Consider the following 21,618-nt stretch of genomic DNA (forward strand, 5'->3'; position numbering starts at 1 on the left):
GCCCCGCCCGTTGGGAGTAGCCGTCTTTTCCCCGCTCTTGATTGGCTCGCGCGAGATTCGCCGTCCCGCGCACGCTTCCACGTTTCCCGAGGGCGGTTCCAGGCGCGTTGGTTTGTGGGAGTTGCAGTCCAGCGACCGCTCTACGCTGATATCGACAGTGAGGGGAGAAGACTACAAGGACCACAGGGCAGTGCGACGATAAGGACCAGGAGGAAAGGGGGGCGCGGTCGCGTGGAGAGAAGCCGGGTGGAGCCGCGCCGTTGTGGAAAAGAGCCTCGCGCTGACTCCTGCCTTCTGAGCTCGGGTAGCCGCAACCGGAAGTGCGCGCGGTGGTGGTGGTGGGGCGCCCAAGGGTGAACCGGAAGTAGGGCTCAATCCGGCCCCTCAGACTTGTCCCCCCCCAAACAAACCCCACATTCGTGATGTGAACCGCGCCCCCTTCGCTCTGAGCGGGGTTGGGGTCCGGGGCAGCGATGCGGAGTTAGCATGAGTCCTGCTAACATGGCAGTGCATTGGTGGGGGAGGGGCCAGGTGGTGGGTTTGATGGCTCTGTGTCACCTGTCAGGATGCTGGCAGTGGCGCCCCACTGGTTTCAAGCGAGTCGGCCGCCCCCCAAGCGTACTCAAATGCTGGGGTCAGTCATACAGACGTTTCCCTGGAAGTGCGTCCCTTTCAAAACTCTCCCTGATGCTTTTTAACATCTTTATGCGCCCCCTTGGATGATTAGGGCGTGTCCAGATGTCGCACGGACCCCCCTGGTTGAAATTATCAATTTGTCCCTTGACACGGGGACATTCCCAGGGAAACTGAAGGAAGCAGTGGTGCGCCTTAGACCTATCCAATTACCACCCAGTTTCAAATCTTCCATATCTGGGTAAGGTAATTGAGAGAGCGGTTGCTTAACAGCTTGGTAGGTTTCTGGAGGAAACATCAGCTTTAGATCCATTTCAGTCCTGGTTTCAGGACTGAGTCGGCTCTGGTTGCCCTAACAGATGATCTCCGTAGACAACTGGATCGAGGCGGTTCAGGACTGCTGATCCTTTTAGATTTGTCAGCAGCCTTTGACATGGTCGATCATGATCTTCTGGACCACCGCCTCGCAGACGTGGGGATACAGGGCATAGCCTGTAAATGGCTGTGCTCTTTTATCTCTGGTCGGGGACAGAGGGTGGCACTAGGGAGGGAGATGTCATCACGCCACTCCTTGGTGTGTGGAGTGCCACAGGGTGCAATCCTCTCCCCGATGCTTTTTAACATCTTTATGCGTCCCCTTGCCCAGATTGTCCGGAGCTTTGGGCTGGGCTGTCACCAATATGCTGAGGACACTCAGCTCTATCTGCTGATGGATGGCCACACCGACTCGGCCCCGAACACACTGACCAGATGCTTGGAGGCTGTGGCTGGATGGTTTCGTGGGAGCCAATTGAAACTAAATCCTTGGAAGACAGAGGTCCTATGGCTGGGTCGGGATGGTATGGGGATGAGGGACCAACTCCCTTCTCTTGCGGAGGCCCAATTAGTGCCATTGCCTTCCGTTAAGAGTTTGGGTGTAATCCTTGACACCTCCCTTTCCATGGAGGCACAGGTTACAGCAACAGCCAAGGCAACATTTTTCCACCTTCGCCGCATCAAGCAGTTGGTCCCTTACCTTTCCCGCCCCGACCTGGCCACAGTGATCCATGCGGCGGTCACCTCGAGGCTTGGCTGGGGAGGGCGGGGTATAAATAAAATTTATTATTATTATTAAAACTTACTGGCAATTTATAGCATTTAGGATGTGGGGTGGTGTTCCTGGAACCGGCACGGTAATGAAAGATAAGAGGTGCAAAGTCTTTGCAAAAGCCTGTGATCGTCTCCGCTTCCCTTGGCGATAAGAGCTGCTGATAGGTTTGGATGCCACAGCTCAGGACGAGGTTCGTCAAGGCCTTGAAGATTAGTGACAAACGCATAGAGGGAGACGATGGTTGACGTTTCAATGCAGCAGGTGCTGCAGCAGGTCTAAAGTCTGTTGTGGGGTGTCTTAATCAGTACAGTGGTACCTCGGGTTACATACACTTCAGGTTACAGACTCTGCTAACCCAGAAATAGTACCTCGGGTTAAGAACTTTGCTTCAGGATGAGAACAGAAATCGTGCTCCGGCGATGCGGCAGCAGTGGGAGGCCCCATTAGCTAAAGTGCTGTCTCAGGTTAAGAACAATTTCAGGTTAAGAATAGACCTCCAGAACGAATTAAGTACGTAACCAGAAGTACCACTGTAATGGTATTGGAAGTCCAAGAGGTAGGGTCTAAGAGGTGGTGGAGATGGAGTTGTAGATTGACAAACAACTGGGGACCAGAGTCTCAGAGATGATGTGGAGAACAGAATACAATGTGCCTAGTGTTTTTCACAGAGTGGCATGCATGGAATCATTGCGAGAAACTGAGGCAGAAGCAGAGGTCATGAACGGCTGTTAGTGTTAGCAAGCCGTGGTTCGTGGAAGCAACGCAAGTCACAGCCTGTAAGATAACTTGTGTTTTAATGCCAAAAGCCACTGCTGGTTGCTATAGGAAAGTCTTTTCATTTTCAGTTTCAATATTGACAAAATTGGCTTTGAAAAGAAATGTGTCTCTTAAACAGACAACATGACCGATAAGAAAAAAATTTTTTTCCTTCCAGTAGCACCTTAAAGACCAACTAAGTTAGTTCTTGGTATGAGCTTTCGTGTGCATGCACACTTCTAGTGTATCTGAAGAAGTGTGCATGCACACGAAAGCTCATACCAAGAACTAACTTAGTTGGTCTTTAAGGTGCTACTGGAAGGAAAAAAAAAATTTTTGTTTTGACTATGGCAGACCAACACAGCTACCTTTCTGTAACTGGAATGACCGATAAGAGTTTGTTCTACAGTTGTGCTCAGGTTGAATAGGCTAGGATTTTCTGCCTGGTGTCCCAGAGTGTGGCCTTTTTGCTTTCCTTCCAAGGGGTCGAAGATGCCACACATCGACAATGACATTAAGTTAGACTTCAAGGATGTCCTCTTGAGGCCGAAACGGAGCACACTCAAGTCTCGCAGTGAGGTGAGAATGGCGCTTCAATGCCTTCCTGTATGTTACAGTTTGCTGAGACATAAGTGTGGGACACTGAACGGAGCCAGGACATTTAAATGGAGACAAATCTGATATTTGAAGTCCTTCCCCCACTGTAATTACTGTAATTGCTGATTGGAACGGGCTTAGTGACACTTCACTGTCACAGGGTCACGTTACAGGTGTTTGCTTTGAAGCTATGAGGGCTAGTAACCTTTTTGAATAAAAGACATCAGCATCCTAACGCTTCATGCTTAGCCAGGAACTGATATTTGCATCCCAGTTCTACATCCCGAGGACTGGGGATATCAGGGACAACACTTTCCGCAGGTAAAGCTTAAGCTGAATCATCAATTTATCAGATTGCTGCCTGACGGGCGAGTACTACAGGACGTTTGCTTTAAGCCACAACAGAAGATGGGAGAGACAGGTCCCCCTCCTGCTGCTCCCTACTGGGAGACACTAGTTTCTATCTTCATCTGACACCTCAGAAGTTAGGAGCAGTGACTCCCAGGCCATATTGCTCTTGCAGCCTTATACCTTTTATCCTGGTTTCCCTCCCTCCCAGGTGGATCTCATGAGGTCCTTCATATTCCGCAACTCCAAGCAGACATACACAGGGATCCCCATCATTGCTGCCAACATGGACACGGTGGGCACTTTTGAGATGGCCAAGGTCCTTTGCAAGGTACGGTGGCTGTCGAGGCGGCCTGGTCACCTGGGTGCTGCAAGGGCTTCCTGCTTCGGCAGAGGCTCTGCTCCCTGCTAGCCCTGGCAAGGTGTTCAGCTTCGGGATCACTGGTTACTTAATTTTATTTATTTAATTTGTATAGCGCCTTTCCTTGGAATGTCTCAGGGTAGTTGACAGGGAAATCACCAGTTCCTTATCGGAGTACACCTGATCAGCAGTAAAGGAAATGTAATACCTGATCCCCGTTTGGTGGTACCTGCAGGGCGATGTTTTTCAGCCTTGGGTTCCCCCAGAAGATGCTGGACTCCAACTCCCATCATCCCTGACCATCGGCCCAAGCTGACTGGATGATGGGAGTTGTAGCCTCAGTAACATCCAGAATAGAAGGATGCCTGCCCTAGGGCTGTTTCCTCGCTTTTCTCATTGTCTGTTTCCCCACCATCTCTCTCCCCAGTTCTCTCTCTTCACCACTATCCACAAACACTACAGTCTGGACCAGTGGAAGGCGTTTGCAGCAGAGAACCCAGAATGCCTGCTGGTGAGTGAATGTTGTCACCCTCGCTTGGGCTTCAGGCCACCTGACATTAGCTCCTCTCTTGGGTCATCTGTTGAGTCGCCCTCACGTCTCAAATTGCCCTGGGGAATAGGGCAATCCCGTCTCCTCCCTGCCTAAAGGTAAAGGGTAAAGGGATCCCTGACAGTTAAGTCCAGTCGTGGCCGACTCTGGGGTTGCGGCACTCATCTCACTTTATTGGCCGAGGGAGCCGGCGTACAGCTTCCGGGTCATGTGGCCACCATGACAAAACGGCTTCTGGCGAACCAGAGCAGCGCACGGAAACGCCGTTTACCTTCCCGCTGGAACGGTACCTATTTATCTACTTGCACTTTGACGTGCTTTTAAACTGCTAGGTTGGCAGGAGCAGGGACCGAGCAATGGGAGCTCACCCCGTCGCGGGGATTCGAACCGCCGACCTTCTGATCAGCAAGTCCTAGGCTCTGTGGTTTAACGCACAGCGCCACCTTGCCCTGGGGAATAGGGCAATCCCGTCTCCTCCCTGCCTAGTTCTTTACAATCTGCCCTGGTGCTTCTCCCCAGAACGTGGCAGCCAGTTCAGGCACCGGCCCCTCCGACTTTGAGCAGCTGGAGCAGATCCTGGAGACGGTGCCGCAGGTGCGCTACATCTGCCTGGACGTGGCCAACGGGTACTCTGAGCACTTTGTCCAGTTCCTGAAGGACGTGCGCAAGCGGTTTCCGGATCACACCATCATTGTACGTTTCACCCTTCTTGGGCTTCCCTTTGCAGCATCCACTTCGCCCCTGTAAGGACTTGATGGGCCTTCAGCCCAATCCTGCAAGGCTCTTCCTTATTTATTTTACTCCTGATATTTCTGCCACGTCTGGACAGTCTTCAAGGGTAGCCCCAAGTAGAGTGTATTGCAGTAGTCAAGACGGGAGGTTACCAGAACGTACAGTGGTACCTTGGGTTAAGAATTTTAATTCGTTCTGGAGGTCCGTTCTTAACCTGAAACTGTTCTTAACCTGAGGTACCACTTTAGCTAATGGGGCTTGCCGCCGGAGCATGATTTCTGTTCTCACCCAGAAGCAAAGTTCTTAACCTGAGGTACTATTTCTGGGTTGGCAGAGTCTGTAACCTGAAGCATCTGTAACCTGAAGCGTCTGTAACCCGAGGTATAGGACTACAGTGGTACCTCTGGTTACGTACTTAATTCGTTCCGGAGATCCATTCTTAACCTGAAACTGTTCTTAACCTGAAGCACCACTTTAGCTAATGGGGCCTCCTGCTGCTACCGCGCTGCGGCTGCCCGATTTCTGTTCTCATCCTGAAGCAAAGTTCTTAACCTGAAGCACTATTTCTGGGTTAGCAGAGTCTGTAACCTGAAGCGTATGTAACCCGAGGTACCACTGTATATGGCAAGGCTGTATATGTTTTCTCACCACGTCCCTCTATTTTTTCCACATCCCTCACATTATTTCCACACCATGCTGTAGCCTTTGTCTTGGAGCCTTCAGAATTTCACCCATATATCCTACCATTGCATGTTTCAGCCAAGCCAGGCTCTTTGGTCCTACAAGTCAGACTTTTTTTTCCTCTTCACCAGGCTGGGAATGTGGTGACAGGGGAGATGGTGGAAGAGCTCATCTTATCAGGAGCCGATATAATCAAAGTGGGGATTGGCCCAGGTAAGTGGAGAAGGATGGGTGAACTTTGGGGTTCCATCCATCTTGGGGTTATGGCAGGAGTCTTGTGTTAAACTGAAGGGACCCTTTATGCTCTTAAGTTTGGATAGGTTGATAGGCAGAAGTGGTCCTTTAGGGCAGGTGTGGAGAATCTTTCTGACCTCGCTAGCTAAATCTTTATCAGGATTGCCCCCTCCTTGCCATTGGTTTGGGTTCTACCCTCCAGAGTGGGAGAAAACAAGCTTGCCCCATCTTCCATGTGACAGCCCTTGATATATTCAAAGATATCCATCATCTCTCTCCCCAGTCTCCTCTTTCCCAGACTAAACACACCCAACTGCCTCAACCATTCCTTTTAAATGGTGCTCTTTTTTAAACAGAGCCTGGGTGGCCATCTGTCCTTGGAGTGCGGGCACATGTTGAATCTCAATCGAGGGAAGACAGGAGGTCTTTCAAGTCCTCTCCTGCCCCAACCCTCTCTGTCTCTCTGAAAGGGCTGGCTGGCTAGGTTAAACCACTTGCAAAGGGTAAACGTGTATTGGGAAATGATCCATAATGAATTGGGGGGAAAATGTTTAAAAGTACTCCCCCCCCCTCCAAACCAGAGTTCTTTCTGTTGGGGATAATTCAGACTGAAATTCCCAGGTGTCAAAAAAGGTTATTTATGTATGCCACTACTGCTGCCTGTGTTTTGTTAGCCCAAAAATGGAAAACAAGCGAAGTCCCAACTAAAGAAGAGCGGCAACTTAAGTTAACAGAATATACACAACTCGCAGACTTAACATATAGAGTAAGAGAACAGGAAGAACATACGTTTAGAGAAGATTGGAAAACATTTATTGAATATATGGGAAATAATTGTGCACAGCTGAAAACGCCGGCAGCATTAAGATAAATTCAGCAGTGTAAGTAAGTGTTGATGGATGCAATAACTGAATACTGATTGGTATAGTTTTTGTAAAATATGCAGCGATTTATGATCTGTAAAATGAACCATGGAAAGAAAAGAAGGGAAGACATTGGTATCTTAAGGACGTAAAATGAGCATTTTAAACTGCAAAACAGAAAAGTTAATACAAATTATATATATAAACCACTTGCCTTGTCTCCTCCCAGGCTCGGTTTGTACCACGCGGAAGAAGACGGGGGTCGGCTACCCCCAGCTCAGCGCTGTCATGGAATGTGCCGACGCCGCCCATGGCCTCAATGGACACATCATCTCGGTGAGACGCCCGTCTCCTCCCTTGCCAGGTCCAGGGGGCAAAGGGATGGCAGGAGCCTTAACTATGCCGGAGCCCCTTTGGAGCTCTGCCCAATTCTACAATTCCCATCATTCCTGCCTGTGGCAGTCTTGCAGCACCTGTAGGGCTTGTTTCAAAAACATAACATTCGTCCCGGGATCAAACTTTTTCTCTTCCCAGTGGCATGAGAAAGCACCCAGGCAAACCCCACATTTTCCTGCCCCTATGGCGAGCGTCCCATTTCCTTGCCCCCTCAATTGGCCACCATTTTGCAGGGGGTCTTGGGAGGGCAGCCCTGACCACTGCAGAGGGTTTGATCCGGTTTAATAACTCTAGGACAGCTGTGCCGCTGGTTCCGACCTCTAAGCATAGGGCTTTCCAGTCATGAGGACTAGAGGCTTGCCCAAGCCTTTTGCTAAGAGAAGGCAGGCGCTTAGGATGGCAGCTGTAGGGAGACTGAACGAGGAATGCCGAGATTGTCCTTCCGCCCTCTCTCCTGCAGGACGGAGGCTGCAGCTGCCCGGGAGACGTTGCAAAGGCTTTTGGTAAAAATTAAAAATCCCATCCTTCCAACTTCCCTGGGTCCAACTGTCGGGGTGGCGGCAGAACCAGGAGAGGTTCTCAGGGTCCCGCAGCTAAAGCCGCCTGTCTCACACGCCTCCCAATTCTGTTGTGGGTGCAGGTGCCGGAGCGGACTTCGTCATGCTGGGGGGAATGCTGGCAGGGCACACCGAATCCGGCGGGGAGCTCATTGAGAAGGAAGGCAAGCAGTACAAACTGTTTTACGGCATGAGCTCAGAGGTAGCCATGCAGAAGTACGCCGGGGGCGTGGCAGAATACAGGTACGGTGGCAGAAATGAGAGTTCGTGCTCGCTCCTTTCCCTCTTCTGTTACTCACATTCACTACTCTGTGTAAAATGTTGCAGAGCAAAGCACTCCGATTCTAGGGCAATAAGATAATAATTTACCGTATTTTGACTGGCAGGGAGAGGCTGCGCATGGCTATGGCATAAGCCAAGACAGCGAGCGGGATGGATGCCGCTTGCTGTTTTGGCTTCCTTTTTAGCCGCGCGCAACCTCTCCAGCCGGCGGCTTTGGCTTCCTTTTTAGCCGCGGGCCTTCCTGAGCTTCCCCCAACCCCAGAACAGGTCCGGGAGCGGCGGCAAGGTTGCATGCAGCCTTGCCTCCGCTCCCGGAGCTGGTGGGGGAAGCCCAGGTTTCCCCCCAGCCCCAGGGACCACACATTCGCTCCATAAGACGCACAGACATTTCCCCATAGTTTTTAAGAGGAAAAAAGTGCATCTTATGGAGCGAAAAATACAGTATTCCTTAGACGCCAGCCATCTGACTGGGTTGCCCCAGCCACTCTTGGCAGCTGCCAACAGAATATTAACACACAAAAAAAGTGTTACGTCCACTCAACCACTTCTGTCGGCAGAATCGGCACTGCTACAGGTACCACGTTAACACCTGCATGGGTAGGAAATGGATCTTTGGAACTCCCTGCCACTTGAACAACAGGCAGCTGCCTCCACTGAACTATTTTTCTCACCTGCTGAATACATTTTTGTTTAGGCAAGCCTCGCAGGGTATGCTGAACGTTGACGTGAGATTGTTGATTTTAGTTAGCTTTTGAATAGCTGTTTTTACTAATGACTTTATTCGTTTTGTAAACCACTGTGGTTTTTTTGTTTATGATCACGCAGCGTCTAAATTTCCTGAAATAAAAATCAGCCAATGTTTCGCAGCCGCCGAACACATTCAGTCCTCATTGGTAGCTGTGGCTCACAAAATGGTGGTGAGCTGTGGAACATTTCCCCACTCCAGATTTTTCCTATTTATGCCAGGGAGAGTCTGCAAATACCTCTTCCTCGCGTGCAGGTGCTACATAAGTATCAACCCTCATGCCTGAGCATCTGAAGTACAGTCATACCTTGGATCTCAAACACCTCGGCTCCCAAACAAATCGGCTCCCGATTGAAACCTGGGACTGTTCCGGTTTTCAAACTATTTTTGGAAGCCGAACATCTGGAGCAGCTTCCGACTGGCTGCAGGACGCTCCTGCAGCCAACTGGAAGCCGCACCTTGGTTTTTGAACGGTTCCAGGAGTTGGACTCCCAGAATGCATTCTGTTCAAGAACCAAGGTAGGACTGTAGAGGGAACAAAAGCACGATTGTAGTCTCTTGGGTGGAAACCTGATAGCTAAGAGCCAGGCAAGGCCATGTCAGTAACAGAGCACAGGACAGCTTTTATGAGTCATCAGCTGGAAAAGCAGGGAAGGCAAGGAGTCCTGTCATTATTCACGGCCTAGGACCCTTGTACCTATGGGACCGCCTCTCCCGGAGAGCCTCAAGGTCCATAAATAGCAACACCCTAGTGGTCCCAGGCTCTAAGGAGGTTAGATCAGCTTCAACCAGAGCCAGGGCCTTTTCAACTCTGGCTCCGGTCTGGTGGAACGCTCTGCCTCATGAGACCAGGGCCCTGCAGGATCTGATTTCTTTCCACAGGGCCTGTAAGGCAGAGTTGTTCCGCCTGGCCTTTGGCTTGGAGCCAATTTGATTCCCTCCCCCTCTTTCTTTTTCCTTTCTCCTCCTGTGATGAGGCTGCATTTTAATGTTTCAATATTTTAATGTTGTATTTTAATCTTGTTTTTAAGTTGTATTCATTCAACTTGTTTTTATTATTGGTTGTTAGCCGCCCTGAGCCCGGCCTTGGCTGGAGAGGGCGGGGTATAAATAAAATTATTTATTATTATTATTATTATTATTAATTATTATTATTATTAATCATGGCTCAAGTTGTTGTGGCATGAGTGGGAAAACTCAGGCAGCTCCCAGGTTTCTCCTCACGGAATCAAAGAATGAAATGCAGGAAGTGGAATGATGGGGCAAGATGCCTCTTTGCCGCTCTAGCCACACAAACTCTCCTATATTTCTAGTAAAGATTATGGTGTTGAAGGTTCAAGCAAAGGAGGTTCTGTGAGCATGCTCAAATCTCAGCTTGAATTTTTCCTGAGCCTGATGTCAAGCCTGGGAAGAGAGGGAGGGATGGTTCCCCCCAAACCATCCAAACAGCTGGATGAGGCTGGGCCCTAGAGTTCTCTGCAGCTCCAGTAATAGAGCCAGTGTGGTGTAGTGGTTAAGAGTGATAGACTCGTAATCTGGTGAACTGGGTTTGATTCCCCGCTCCTCCACATGCAGCTACTGGGTGACCTTGGGCCAGTCACACTTCTCTGAAGTCTCTCAGCCCCACTCACCTCACAGAGTGTTTGTTGTGGGGGAGGAAGGGAAAGGAGAATGTTAGCCGCTTTGAGACTCCTTAGGGTAGTGATAAAGCAGGATATCAAATCCAAACTCCTTTTCTTCTTCTACCTGCTAGATGTACGAGGAGGGGGAAGCTGGACAGCCCCTGCCCAGCTGCTAATATTTCCCTCCTTCCCCTGCAGGGCATCTGAGGGCAAGGTGGTGCAAGTGCCATTCAAGGGCGACGTGGAGCACACCTTGCGGGACATCATGGGCGGCATCCGCTCCACCTGCACGTACGTGGGGGCTGCCAAGCTGAAGGAGCTCAGCCGCAGGACCACCTTCATCCGGGTCACCCAGCAAGCCAACCCCATCTTCGGCGAGGCCAGCCAACCCTGACCTCCGCCCCACGAGATGGCGGCCGCTCCTGGGCCACTCCAGTGGGAGTATTTGCACAGGTGGAGCGCTGGCAGGTTTACAAGCACCAGGCCTGGCGCTGACCAAATCCACCCCGTGCCCGACGCCAGGCTGGCACTCCTTCCTCCCCTCTGCTGCATTCCTCGCTCAGTCCAGTATAGGCAGACCACCCTCCTCCTGTGAGTAGAAAGGAGACGTGCGCCTGTGTAATTATTTTATTCCAGTATTTGTACGCCAGTCCCGCTTCTGCGCTGCACAATTTGCGTCTTTCCTTCCCGAGACCAAACTCGAAAGGGAGCAGGGGAGGCGTTTTCCGTGGGCCAGGCCAAAGACGGGCTGGGAAAGACAAGAGTGGAACAGCGCCAGAAACCTTTGCACCGTTTGCCGAAACCAAAAATAAAGCTCGGAAAATGTCTTTGTGCGGGCATGTTTGGAAGAGGAGACCAGCGGGGCGGATGTCATGTTAGGTGGGGTGTCGCTGAGCCTGAAGAACTAGCACACCTGGAGGAAGGGAAGGAGGCGAGAAAGAGGTTAAGGTGTGGCAAAGAACACCTTCCTAGGCAAGGGAGGGGATGGGAAGCCACTCACTGATTCCTGGTGTTGCTAAGGTACTGCTGCAACGTGGGGATGAGGGTGTTGTGCCTGGTGCACTGGTAGTCTCCCTGTTGGAGAAGAAAGGGAGAAGAGGCCTTGGCTGCTGAGCCCCTTCAAATCATACTGGCACACCTCCTCTTCAAGCTCAAGAAGGGACACCCTCAACCCATCTCCACCAGCCTTATTTAAATATCAGGGCACACGGTGTTTTGCAGAGCGCTAGGTCCCTGCCCTGAGGAGCTTGCAATCTAAAATCTGACAAGGAACAGCGAAACAAGATGCTGTTTCAGTTGCACATGCTTGAGCTTGCTTACAGTCACAGCACGGCAGCCTTTCGCAACTGAGGGTCCTCGGTTTTGGACTACAACTCCCATCAGCCCCAGCTAGCTGCTCCAGGCGGGGATGAGGGGGCTGAGCCAAAGGCTTCAGAGAAGCCCCACAGCTGTTCCTTCAACACTCACCAGCCAAGGCCCTGGCCTGACCTCCTGCACTCTCAAACCGCCCCCCCATGGCATGCTGAGTATCTCGTTCCTCACCTTGACGAAAGGGGAACTGCATCCGTCACTGCTTGAATCCAGGACAATATCCTCGACTTCTTCTAGAAAGAGAACGGAAGGGGTTGTGGGTACTCGGCACATCCTTCGCTGCTCCCCTGCATAGCAAGGGCTGCGTCTTCTCCCCAGGTCCATGCAAGGAGAATGCGGTGGCATCTCGGGATTTTTCTACCCTCCTTTGGAAATTGGGGGCAGGCCCATTAGTGTCGGAAATCAAGCCCATATCAGGAGAAACTGGCAACTCTCCCAGGCACCCGGCTTGATCTCCTGTTGACCTCCCTGGCTGCATTCCCCAGCAAGATCCAGGCTAGGTCGCAATAGGCGATCCTTCTCAGCGTGAGAAGAACACCCCCCCTCTTTCCTGCCCCCCCGGCAGGGGAAAGAGATAGACAGAAACGTATTTTCATGCCTTTATTTCTGTCTTTGCAGCATTACAAAAAGCATGACTGCTCTCTTCAAACTCCAGCAGTTTAGTAGCAAACACTTCCTGCACTTCCTGTACAGGAACACACGGAAGAGCTCATATTGCACTCTGAGCTAATTCTGGTGCTTCGCACTGTGAATTGACTGTCCCTCTGTTTCCCACGGAACAGTCCTAACATTCCATCATGTTTTGTTTTCAAGCTAGCAGCTCACAGCTGCATTGCTTCTATATTGTAACAATTAGGTCAGGGCCCTGCAGTTAGCAAGGGGGGGGGGAGGGTGGTAGTGGGGAAAGTGGGGTCCCTGCTGAGCTCCACTGACCCTGGTCATTCCAAACCTACGCCACGCCACAGCCCCTCCACCCTGTCTGCTCCTGATACACTCCCTTCCTGGAGAGATGTTCCTGGAAACGGGAGACTGAAACACAGAACTGGAAAAAGCGGGGTGATTTGGGGAGCAGGGGACAGGCATCTCACGGAGGAGGGAAAACAGCCAGCCCTCAAAACCTGGTTGGCCAGCCCTGCTTTCTACTGTAAAACCCAGACATTTGTTCTGCAAAAAACCACCCCCCAGTGAGTCTTCATGTGGTTTTTCTTCAGCTGCTGCCCTCCAGCTGCTTTTGTATTAAGACAATCCCTGGCTGGGGCTGATGGGACCTGTAGCCCAATGTACATGGAAGGTTACCAAGGCAGAGAGGCTGGAGTAAACTATTTTTTTAAAAAATACATTCAATTCCCAGAATTGTACTTGCCCACATAGTGGGGAGAGATTCATAGGAGCAAGGACTACCTACCCATTCCCTGGTTGCCCAGTCGACGTCTGGGGGAATCCCTAAAGGAGAGAGAGAGAAAAGAAGAAGATAGAACAAGCTGTTTAGGGGCAGGGGAATCAGGGAAACGAGAAGGAGGACAGGGAGACACTTACTGTTCCTGGGCGCAGGGCGAACTACTCCTGTATGTGTGCGCCTGGGAGGGCTCAAGTGTCCTATGTTCCCCCTCCTCCTCACTGTGAACTAGGGTGCTTGACAGGCGGGGAGAAGGTGGGTGCATAGGTAATCCTGGAAGAAGGGTAAGAGGTTGCAGACAGAGGACACGCAGGGAAGGAAGGCCAAGCAAGCCAAATGCCTTCGTTACCAACCTGCGGTCTGGTACCCCATGGCGGAGAGGTAGCATGAGAGGATGCTGGAGTCCGGCTGGGGAGTCCCGCTCGGCCCTTGGAGGCAGGCAGCATCCAGCAGCTGGGGAGGGGGGAGGCAAAAATGAGGGCTAAGGCCTGCCCATAGAGCCATGCCCTACCATGGAGCCACGGGGCCCTCTCCACCGCTTGGTTCTAGCCCATGCCCCACTGTTACTGCTGCCTGGTACCTGCTGCAAATGGGGCTCAGGAAGGGTTTTCTCCAGTTGCCACAGGTAATCGTGAAAGAGCTCTTCGACCACCTGCATAAAGGCTTCTCCGTAATCCTTTTCCAGGTGCTCCTAAAAGGCAAAAATCCAAGGATGTTTGTAGCTGAAACAGCGGATCTATTCCAACAGCCATCTTCAGAATAGGGATCTGCCTTCCATGAGACTGTCCGCTTGCATCCACCTGCCCCAGCATTTTCTGTTACTGGGTGGGGAGCCCGTGGGGGCCTGCAGAAGTCGTGGCACTAGGATCAGTATCCCTGATCACGGACCATGTAGCTGGGGCTGATGGGAGTTGAGAGGCCACAAAGATCTGGTGGGCCAGATGTTCCTTATCCCTGAAGCGGCTCTTGGGTAGAAAAAATATTTTCCACGATCTCAACTTAACTGAAGGTGCCCCGATCAAATGTAAGATGTTCTGTATGCAAAGCATGTCCCATTCTATCATCACCATCGTCTTTGTTAACCCTCCCTTCACCCCAAGGTCCCAGGGCATGTTACAGCAACCAGAACACCATATTAACAGCTTAATCAGATTGCAATCACAAAAAACAAGATGGGTCTTGGAAATAGACCCTCAAATGTAAAAAAAAAACCAGGGTGAATAGGTATGGCGTTTTCAGCACTTGCCAGAAGCTGTCTTATTTAGGAGCTGCCACAGAGAATGATCCTGGATCATAGTGTCTGAGGATGGAGGAACTATTGAGCTTGTCCCTTCAGTCCCGACTTCTGCCCAACACAGATAGCAAACCCACAACCAAACTTGCATTGTTCAAGTGCATGCCAGCCCGACTTTCCTCTCAACTTCGTCCCCCAGCCTCACCTGCACATACTTCTCCCTCTCCCTGCGGTCACTCAGCAACCCAAACACCAGATCCCGGAAGTTCTCCTGAGCCACCCGCACCATCTCCATGTCCTGAGGCGTCTGGGGGTGAAAGGAAGAGATGGCCACAGTAATAATAATAAATAATAATAATAAATTTTATTTATACCCCGCCCTCCCCAGCAAAGACCTCAGGGCGGCTAACCCCAGATATAAAACAATTGATTAAGATACAACTTAAAAACAAGATTAAAATACAACATTAAAATGCAGCCTCATTTCAATAGAAACTCAAATCAAAAACTTTTTGGGAATGAAAACATCAAATCTTCACCATGGCCAACTATTTAGACTGGTCCTACATGGGCCAGAAAAAGCCAGGGAAGGCCCCAAATAGGAGTTCCATCACAGAAGGAAAAAGGAAAGAGGGGAAAGGGATCAAGTTGATTCCAATCCAAAGGCCAGGCGGAACAACTCTGTCTTACAGGCCCTGCGGAAAGAAATCAGATCTCTGTCTCATGAGACAGAGCGTTCCACCAGGCCAGAGTCAGTGCTGAAAAGGCCCTGGCTCTGGTTGAGGCTAATCTGACTTCCTTAGGGCCCGGGACCTCTAAGGTGTTGCTATGGACCTTAAGGTCCTCCGTGGGGCTCCGTGAGGCAGTCCCGTAGGTACGAGGGTCCTAGGCCGTGAAGGGCTTTAAAGGTCAAAACCAGCACCTTAAATCTGACCCTGTACTCCACCGGGAGCCAGTGCAGCTGGAAAAGCACTGGGTGAATATGCTCCCATGGCAGGGACCCCGTGAGGAGCCTCGCTGCAGCATTCTGCACCCGCTGGAGTTTCTGGGACAGCTTCAAGGGCAGCCCTGCATAGAGCGAATTACAGTAGTCAAGCCTGGAGGCGACCGTTGCATGGATCACTGTGGCCAGGTCGGGGCGGGAAAGGTAAGGGACCAACTGCAGGGATGGCTGCTCTTTAACGAAAAGTGGGCAGCCTAGAAGGAGCATGGCAGGGAAGGACGCACGCTGGGAGGGGAGTCTGTCTCTGCTGAACATGTATGCAGACACTCACAGCTTTGGTTTGGGGCTGAGTCTCCCCCTCTGGAAAGAAGGTATCTAGAGCGTCGTATATCTTTCCATTTGGCTGCTGCTCCTGAAGCATGTTCATGATCACCTGATGCAAGAGAAAAAAGGGAAGTCAAGGGAGCTGACCTCCTCTATGGTGACCTGGGAGAACTTGTGGGACAGGGGTGGGAGGAAAGGATCAAAGAACCATTTGGCAATAATAAGTGAAAACCAGCAAAGACTGACCAGGCTACTGAGACATATGGACCTTAGGCTGGTGCCTTCACTTGACTCTTCTTTGTTTAGGCCGGCCTACCCAGATATTTATAATGTTGACATGTGCTTTAAGCTGGGTTTTTTACTGATACTTTTATTGTTTTATTCTTTTTGTGAACTGCTTTGAAGCGTCTCACCCCAAGTCAAGTGGTAGATAAAAGAAAAAACACTCTGGTTATTTCGGGGGTTTTTTTCCTGGTTCTAATCCTTTATTGGATAATCTGACAACTGTTTTCTGTAGCCTTTGTAGCCCGAGTTTGCTTCTTCTTCACCACCACCGGCTTCTGGCTGCGCAGAATTGCACTGGCACGACGCAGAGCAGCCATGCGCAGGTCTTTGTGGTAGTTGTTCTTGCGGATGATGTGGCAGAGGCTGCTAAGAGTGGCACAGGCATTTTTGTTGATGGTGATCTTCTCGTAAGAGGCGGCTGGCTTCTGCTGGCCTGTACGCTTCTTGAGGACCACAACAATGTGCTTCCCATCAGCTGCAGGTTCCACCCCAACAGTCTTGCGATGAATCAGTCCATTGTAGCGGAAAGAGTTGCGGGCTTTGAGGTTGTTTGGTTCCGTGCTATATATTTGCTTGTTCCTTTTGATAATGAAACTCGAGCAGTTGAGCAATATCATCCATTGCAGATGGGCAGACATCGTGCAGAACCCTTCTTCTCGCGGAGACGGCCGGAAACGGAAAAGTGGTTATTTCGTTTTTAACTCCCCTCACCCCACCAATGCCACAGCATGACATCTGCACACACGAAAAACATTGGCCTGAGACTCACCTTTGCCTGCAGGCCCAACCTCAGCTTGGCAAGGTGCCGGAAGTGCACCAAGTCAGGTGCCGCCTCCTTCACGGCTGCCAGCAGCGCCAGGACGCGGGGGAAGTCGTGGACCTGCTGCTTCTGCACCACGTGCCAGGCTGCAGCGGCCACGAGCCGCAACGCGATGCAGGGATCAGGGGCCGCCCCTCCTATTGCTTCTGCCTCCTCCTCCTCCATGGCTGCCATCGCCTGAGGGGAGAAAAAGCAGAAGGGTGGAAGGAAAAGTAAGAAGCGAGCGACAGCGGGAGGTTGGCAACTGCGAGAGACAGTGTGGTGTAGCGGATGGAGTGCCGGACCAGGGTTCAAATCCCTACTCGGCCATGAATCTTATGGGCTGACCTTGGACACCACTTGCTGCCTCTCAGCCAAACCCACCTCACAAGGTTGTTGTGGGGATTAAATTAGGAAGGGGTGGGGAGAGCAATGTACTCCAGCTTGAGCTCCTTGGAGGAAAAGCTGAGATAGAAATGCAATACAGTGGTACCTCGGGTTAAGTAATTCGTTCCGGAGGTCTGTTCTTAACCTGAAACTGTTCTTAACCTGAAGCGCCACTTTAGCTAATGGGGCCTCCTGCTGCCGCCGCGCCGCCGGAGCACGATTTCTGTTCTCATCCTGAAAAGTTCTTAACCTGAAGCACTATTTCTGGGTTAGCGGAGTCTGTAACCTGAAGCGTATGTAACCTGAAGCGTATGCAACCCGAGGTACCACTGTAAATGAAAAAATGCCACAACCAGGACTCAGAAAGACTATTCCTGGCCTAGCTTCTTACACCCACAGCTTCCTAGCCTCCTCTGCACTCAGGCAGCAGCCCCATCTCCCCTTCCGACCCCACGCTTTCCACAGAATAAGGCTCCATCCACTTGGCTACTCTTACCCCACCAACTTAATTCGCCCAGCTGCTCCCCAAGGCCCCCACTCCATTGTCCACCACACCTCCATTTTGTGTGCCCCTTCCGCCAATGAAGGCAGCTCCCAGCACCACCACAGTGTAGTAGGGTTCAGTGTCAGACTGATAAGACCTGCGAGACCAGGGTTCAAATCTCCACTTTGCCCATGAAGCTCCCTGGGTGATGTAGGAACATAAGAAGAAGAGCCCTGAAGGCTGCTCTAGCCCAAGAAGCAGGACCTGAAGCCCAAGAGCCCCTCTCTCCCTCCTGAGCTTTCCAGCAACTGGTGTCAGGAAGCTGCCCCGGACTGTGGAGACTGAGCAGAAGCAAAGTGGCTAGTAGCCATTGGAAGCCATCGATTTGCCTGACCTCATTCTCAAGCCACCCGGCTTGGTGCCCATCGCTGCCTCCTGAGGGAGCGAGTTCCGCAGATTAACCTAGCTATCACAATTTGTGCAGCTGTCAATAAATTTGTGAGCAAGTCCTTCCTAGCTTGCAAACCTTCCACCCCATCGTAAATCGATAGTAACGCTACCTCTGGACTTTCAGTCAGCTTTAATCCAGTGATTCCTGTTATTATTAGTAGTATTAGTATTTATACCCCGCCTTTTTCTCAGATTGAAACTCAAGACGGCTTACAGACAAAAATACAAAAGAGCAGGCAAAACAGAAAAAGCAAAAAACATGGAAAAGTTAGCCATTAACAATTAATTAAACACTAATGGAATGAAAACAATATAAAGAAATCAATTAAAAATACTGATTGTAACAACAAGGAAACCATTGCAGCACCTGCCCTTGCCTTAAAAAGTCAGTTTCCAAAGGCCTGACGGAATAAAAAGGCCAATGGCAGAGAGACAACAAGGAGGGAGCCAGTCTAAATTCTCTAGGGAGGGAGATTCAAGGTCTGGAAGCAGTACAGCGACCAACAGCCTTGATTCAGAGAGATCTACAAACAGCAGTAGGCCCAGGCCAAGTGAAAGTTGGTGTGTTATCTCCTTAAACACCTTTTGCCAGAAAAATTGTATGTATTTACACCCCCCACTACATGTGAACGTAATTCCAGGTTTTCTGGCATCCCCCTCCAACGTAACACCGAATATTCCTTCTTTATGTGATGTAATCTGACCCATCGCTGCCTCCTGAGGGAGAGAGTTCCGCAGGTTAACTGTGCGCCGCCGTGTGGAGGAGAACATTCCTTCTCTCCGCCTTCCTGAAAGTTAAGAGCCATTAAACAGCGGAACGGGCTCCCTCGGGAGGCGGCGGGGTCTCCTTCCTGGGCAGGTTCCTGCATCTCAGGGGGTTGGGCTAGATGACCCTCGGGGGTCCCTTCACCGCCCTCCATGCCAGGCATCATTTCTGCCAACTTCCCCTCGGCCCAGCCCACCTCGCGGGGTTTCTTGTGGGGTGAGCAGGGGCAGAAGAACCGTCCCGGCCCCCTTCAGCTCCCTGAACGGGTGAAAAGCGCGACAGAAGCGCAATAAATAAACCAATAAACAAGCGTCATACCCTTCTTCGTTGCCCTTGGCAACCGTTAGCCCTCGGCCGGGCTTCCGGCGGCTTCACTTCCGGCTGCGCATGCGCCCTTTTAACTCTTCCCTCTCCGCTTTTGCGGGACCCTGAGCGGCTTCGAAGCTCCGGCGCTCGCTCGGTTCTCCTCCTTCTACCGCTAACCCCGGACATTTCGGGTTTTTTTATGTCCCGCCGCGCTTCCGGCGCGTTTCTATGGAGATGCGCCTGACGTCACGCCGGCGCTTTCGTCACATCCCCTGGCGTTCCGCGGAAACCTTGGAGACGCGCTGTTTCTACGCCGCCGCCGCCGCTCAAAATGAGCCACACAGCGGCCCCTGGAGGTTATTCTGTGAACCGCGGCCTCGTAGAGCAGCAGCCAATCAGGAACGAGGAGGTGGGACGGAAGGGGAGATTATGCAGATTTCAGAGCAGGGCGCCCACCTGGCCAGGTGGAGGTGGGCGGGGCCTAGCGTGTCACACCAGCCCTGCAGTGTAGGCCGAGGTTAATATTGCACGTTGGGGAAGCGGTGCTGGGAGCAAGAATACAGTCTACAATACCCTGCAGTGTGGTCCAGTGTCACTGCTTTGTTGCAGGCTGCGTTTTGTGTACAGTGGTACCTCGGGTTACAGACGCTTCAGGTTACATACGCTTCAGGTTACAGACTCCGCTAACCCAGAAATAGTGCTTCAGGTTAAGAACTTTGCTTCAGGATGAGAACAGAAATCGTGCGGCGCCGCAGCAGCAGGAGGCCCCATTAGCTAAAGTGGTGCTTCAGGAACAGTTTCAGGTTAAGAACGGACATCCGGAACGAATTAAGTACTTAACCTGAGGTACCACTGTGTGCTGTACAGTAATACCTCATGTTGCGTTAGGTTCATGTTGCGTCTTTTTCGCCACATGTGCAGAAACGCTATATTGCGCATGCGCAGAAACAGCGCTCTAGTTATTGACTTTTTGGGGTGCAAATGGCACCCCAGAATGGATCAAGTCCGTAACTAGAGGTACCACTGTACATGAGAGAGGCAACATCCAATGTACATCTTGTAATAATAATAATAATACTGTTACGGCTAAAATCTGGGTGCGGGGCTACTCTGCCACCCAGCTCATCGGACTAAGTCCGTGGGTCCCTGCGGAAAAAAATGAGCTCAGCCGGACAGGAGCAAACTGCAGAAGATCCAAGTTTATTGCGCAACAGGTTCAAGGCAAGATTGAACAGCGAGAAAGGGGTGACATGAACTTTTGAAACTCCCTCCATGTCCCAGAATACAGTGCAAAACACATCCCAGTTACATCATTAATACATTAAGGAAAGGTTGGGTTACACAGATTACATCATGAATACATTAAGGAGAGGTTGGGTTACACCGGATTAACATATGGAGGAGGGAGGGGGGAATATGCAGAGCTGGAGATATGCGCAGATAAGTGCTTCCTGAGTGCAGGTGACGGGAAGACAATGGTCCATGTATGCATAGTCTGCCACCTGGCGTTGCCCGGGAGGAAAGGCTTGGCAGAGTGATTTGACAGGATTAGGGTCTTGACACCTTGCTTGAGGGATTATGGAGGACAGGGGAGGTGTGATGGAGTCCTAGAGAAATTGAGCAAATTGGCACGTTGATTTTCTATGAATTTTATAAATTTTAGTCCCTTTTGACATTGACAATTGGAAATAAATTGATATATTGTAGCGAAGAAGAAGGTGAAGAAGGCCATGCCCCCCCCTTCCGTAACAATACTTATAGCCCACCCATCTGGCTGGGTTTCCCCAGCCACTCTGGGTGGCATACAGCACATTAAAAAAAATGTAAAACATTAGACATTAAACATTTCCCAATACAGAGCTGCCTTCAGATGTCTTCTAAAAGTCAGGTAGTTGTTTATTTCCTTGACATCTGATGGGAGGGCGTTCCACAGGGCAGGTGCCACTACCGAGAAGGCCCTCTGCCTGGTTCCCTGTAACTTGGCTTCTCGCAGGGAGGGAACCGCCAGAAGGCCCTCGGCGCTGGACCTCAGTGTCCGGGCTGAACGATGGGGGTGGAGACGCTTCTTCAGGTTGTTACCGGAAAAATCCGAGGGCTCCCTTGGACAAAAAGTAAAGACACCAACCAGAGTAAATTGAAGCAAATCAGCAGCCTGTAGGCTTGGTCTTTATTGAAGAAAGACTGTCGCGACAGGGTGCTCCCCTCACTTGCAGGTGAGAGGAAAGACAAAGAAAAATAGTGTGCAAGGTCTTATAAAAACTTTTGAAATTCCCCTCCTCTAGGTCAAGCCCACCCCCAGAAACATCATGCATACATTACAGAAAGGAGGGGTTGAGGGAGGAGTTGGTGGTAACCTGAGTGTCTTGTCACCTGGCTAGTTCCTCCTTTCCCCCCTCCCCATGAGTCACTTCCAGGAGACAAAGGGG

The 21,618-nt window shown here is 51.0% G+C and overlaps 3 protein-coding genes across 13 annotated transcripts; 1 reads left to right on the top strand and 2 right to left on the bottom strand.

Moving 5' to 3' along the window:
• Positions 1–196: 196 nt before the first annotated feature.
• GMPR2 (guanosine monophosphate reductase 2) lies at positions 197–11,274 on the top strand. 4 transcript variants are annotated; one of them, XM_053362840.1, is made up of 10 exons: positions 197–304; positions 2,963–3,058; positions 3,636–3,755; positions 4,213–4,296; positions 4,855–5,028; positions 5,880–5,961; positions 7,075–7,181; positions 7,702–7,744; positions 7,882–8,041; positions 10,646–11,274. In XM_053362840.1, exons 2-10 carry the CDS (start codon positions 2,972–2,974, stop codon positions 10,839–10,841), a joined length of 1,053 nt encoding a protein of 350 aa, XP_053218815.1. In that variant the 5' UTR covers positions 197–304; positions 2,963–2,971; the 3' UTR covers positions 10,842–11,274. The 4 variants fall into 4 exon arrangements, with proteins under 4 accessions (XP_053218815.1, XP_053218816.1, XP_053218819.1 ...); XM_053362841.1 differs by having other exon boundaries at positions 301–320; XM_053362844.1 differs by lacking the exon at positions 197–304 and adding an exon at positions 344–424.
• Positions 11,062–19,436, bottom strand: TINF2 (TERF1 interacting nuclear factor 2). 8 transcript variants are annotated; one of them, XM_053362826.1, is made up of 11 exons: positions 19,205–19,436; positions 16,770–16,997; positions 15,723–15,824; positions 14,654–14,755; positions 13,795–13,905; positions 13,568–13,667; positions 13,355–13,487; positions 13,224–13,261; positions 11,990–12,048; positions 11,448–11,521; positions 11,062–11,360 (listed from the first exon to the last, which is right to left on the bottom strand). In XM_053362826.1, the coding sequence occupies exons 1-11, from the start codon at positions 19,376–19,378 to the stop codon at positions 11,318–11,320; spliced, it is 1,164 nt and encodes a 387-aa protein (XP_053218801.1). In that variant the 5' UTR covers positions 19,379–19,436; the 3' UTR covers positions 11,062–11,317. The 8 variants fall into 8 exon arrangements, with proteins under 8 accessions (XP_053218801.1, XP_053218800.1, XP_053218807.1 ...); XM_053362825.1 differs by having other exon boundaries at positions 11,990–12,051; positions 19,205–19,432; XM_053362832.1 differs by lacking the exon at positions 19,205–19,436 and adding an exon at positions 19,083–19,198 and having other exon boundaries at positions 11,990–12,051.
• LOC128400571 (60S ribosomal protein L28-like) lies at positions 16,179–16,697 on the bottom strand. Its single transcript, XM_053362874.1, has one exon. The coding sequence runs from the start codon at positions 16,636–16,638 to the stop codon at positions 16,201–16,203; it is 438 nt and encodes a 145-aa protein (XP_053218849.1). The 5' UTR covers positions 16,639–16,697; the 3' UTR covers positions 16,179–16,200.
• Positions 19,437–21,618: the final 2,182 nt, after the last annotated feature.

The sequence above is a fragment of the Podarcis raffonei genome, chromosome 13 (assembly GCF_027172205.1).
Source record: "Podarcis raffonei isolate rPodRaf1 chromosome 13, rPodRaf1.pri, whole genome shotgun sequence".
NCBI classification, from domain to species: Eukaryota; Metazoa; Chordata; class Lepidosauria; order Squamata; family Lacertidae; genus Podarcis; species Podarcis raffonei.

Coding starts and splice junctions, on each gene's coding strand:
- GMPR2 (XM_053362840.1), top strand. CDS start 2,972: ATGCCACACATCGACAATGACATTAAGTTAGACTTCAAGGATGTCCTC. Junction 3,059..3,635: donor CACTCAAGTCTCGCAGTGAG/GTGAGAATGGCG, acceptor CCTCCCTCCCAG/GTGGATCTCATGAGGTCCTT. Junction 7,182..7,701: donor TCAATGGACACATCATCTCG/GTGAGACGCCCG, acceptor TCTCTCCTGCAG/GACGGAGGCTGCAGCTGCCC.
- LOC128400571 (XM_053362874.1), bottom strand. CDS start 16,638: ATGTCTGCCCATCTGCAATGGATGATATTGCTCAACTGCTCGAGTTTC.
- TINF2 (XM_053362825.1), bottom strand. CDS start 19,378: ATGTCCGGGGTTAGCGGTAGAAGGAGGAGAACCGAGCGAGCGCCGGAG. Junction 16,998..19,204: donor GCCAAGGGCAACGAAGAAGG/GTATGACGCTTG, acceptor TTCTCCCCTCAG/GCGATGGCAGCCATGGAGGA. Junction 13,262..13,354: donor TCGCCCTGCGCCCAGGAACA/GTAAGTGTCTCC, acceptor TCTCTCCTTTAG/GGATTCCCCCAGACGTCGAC.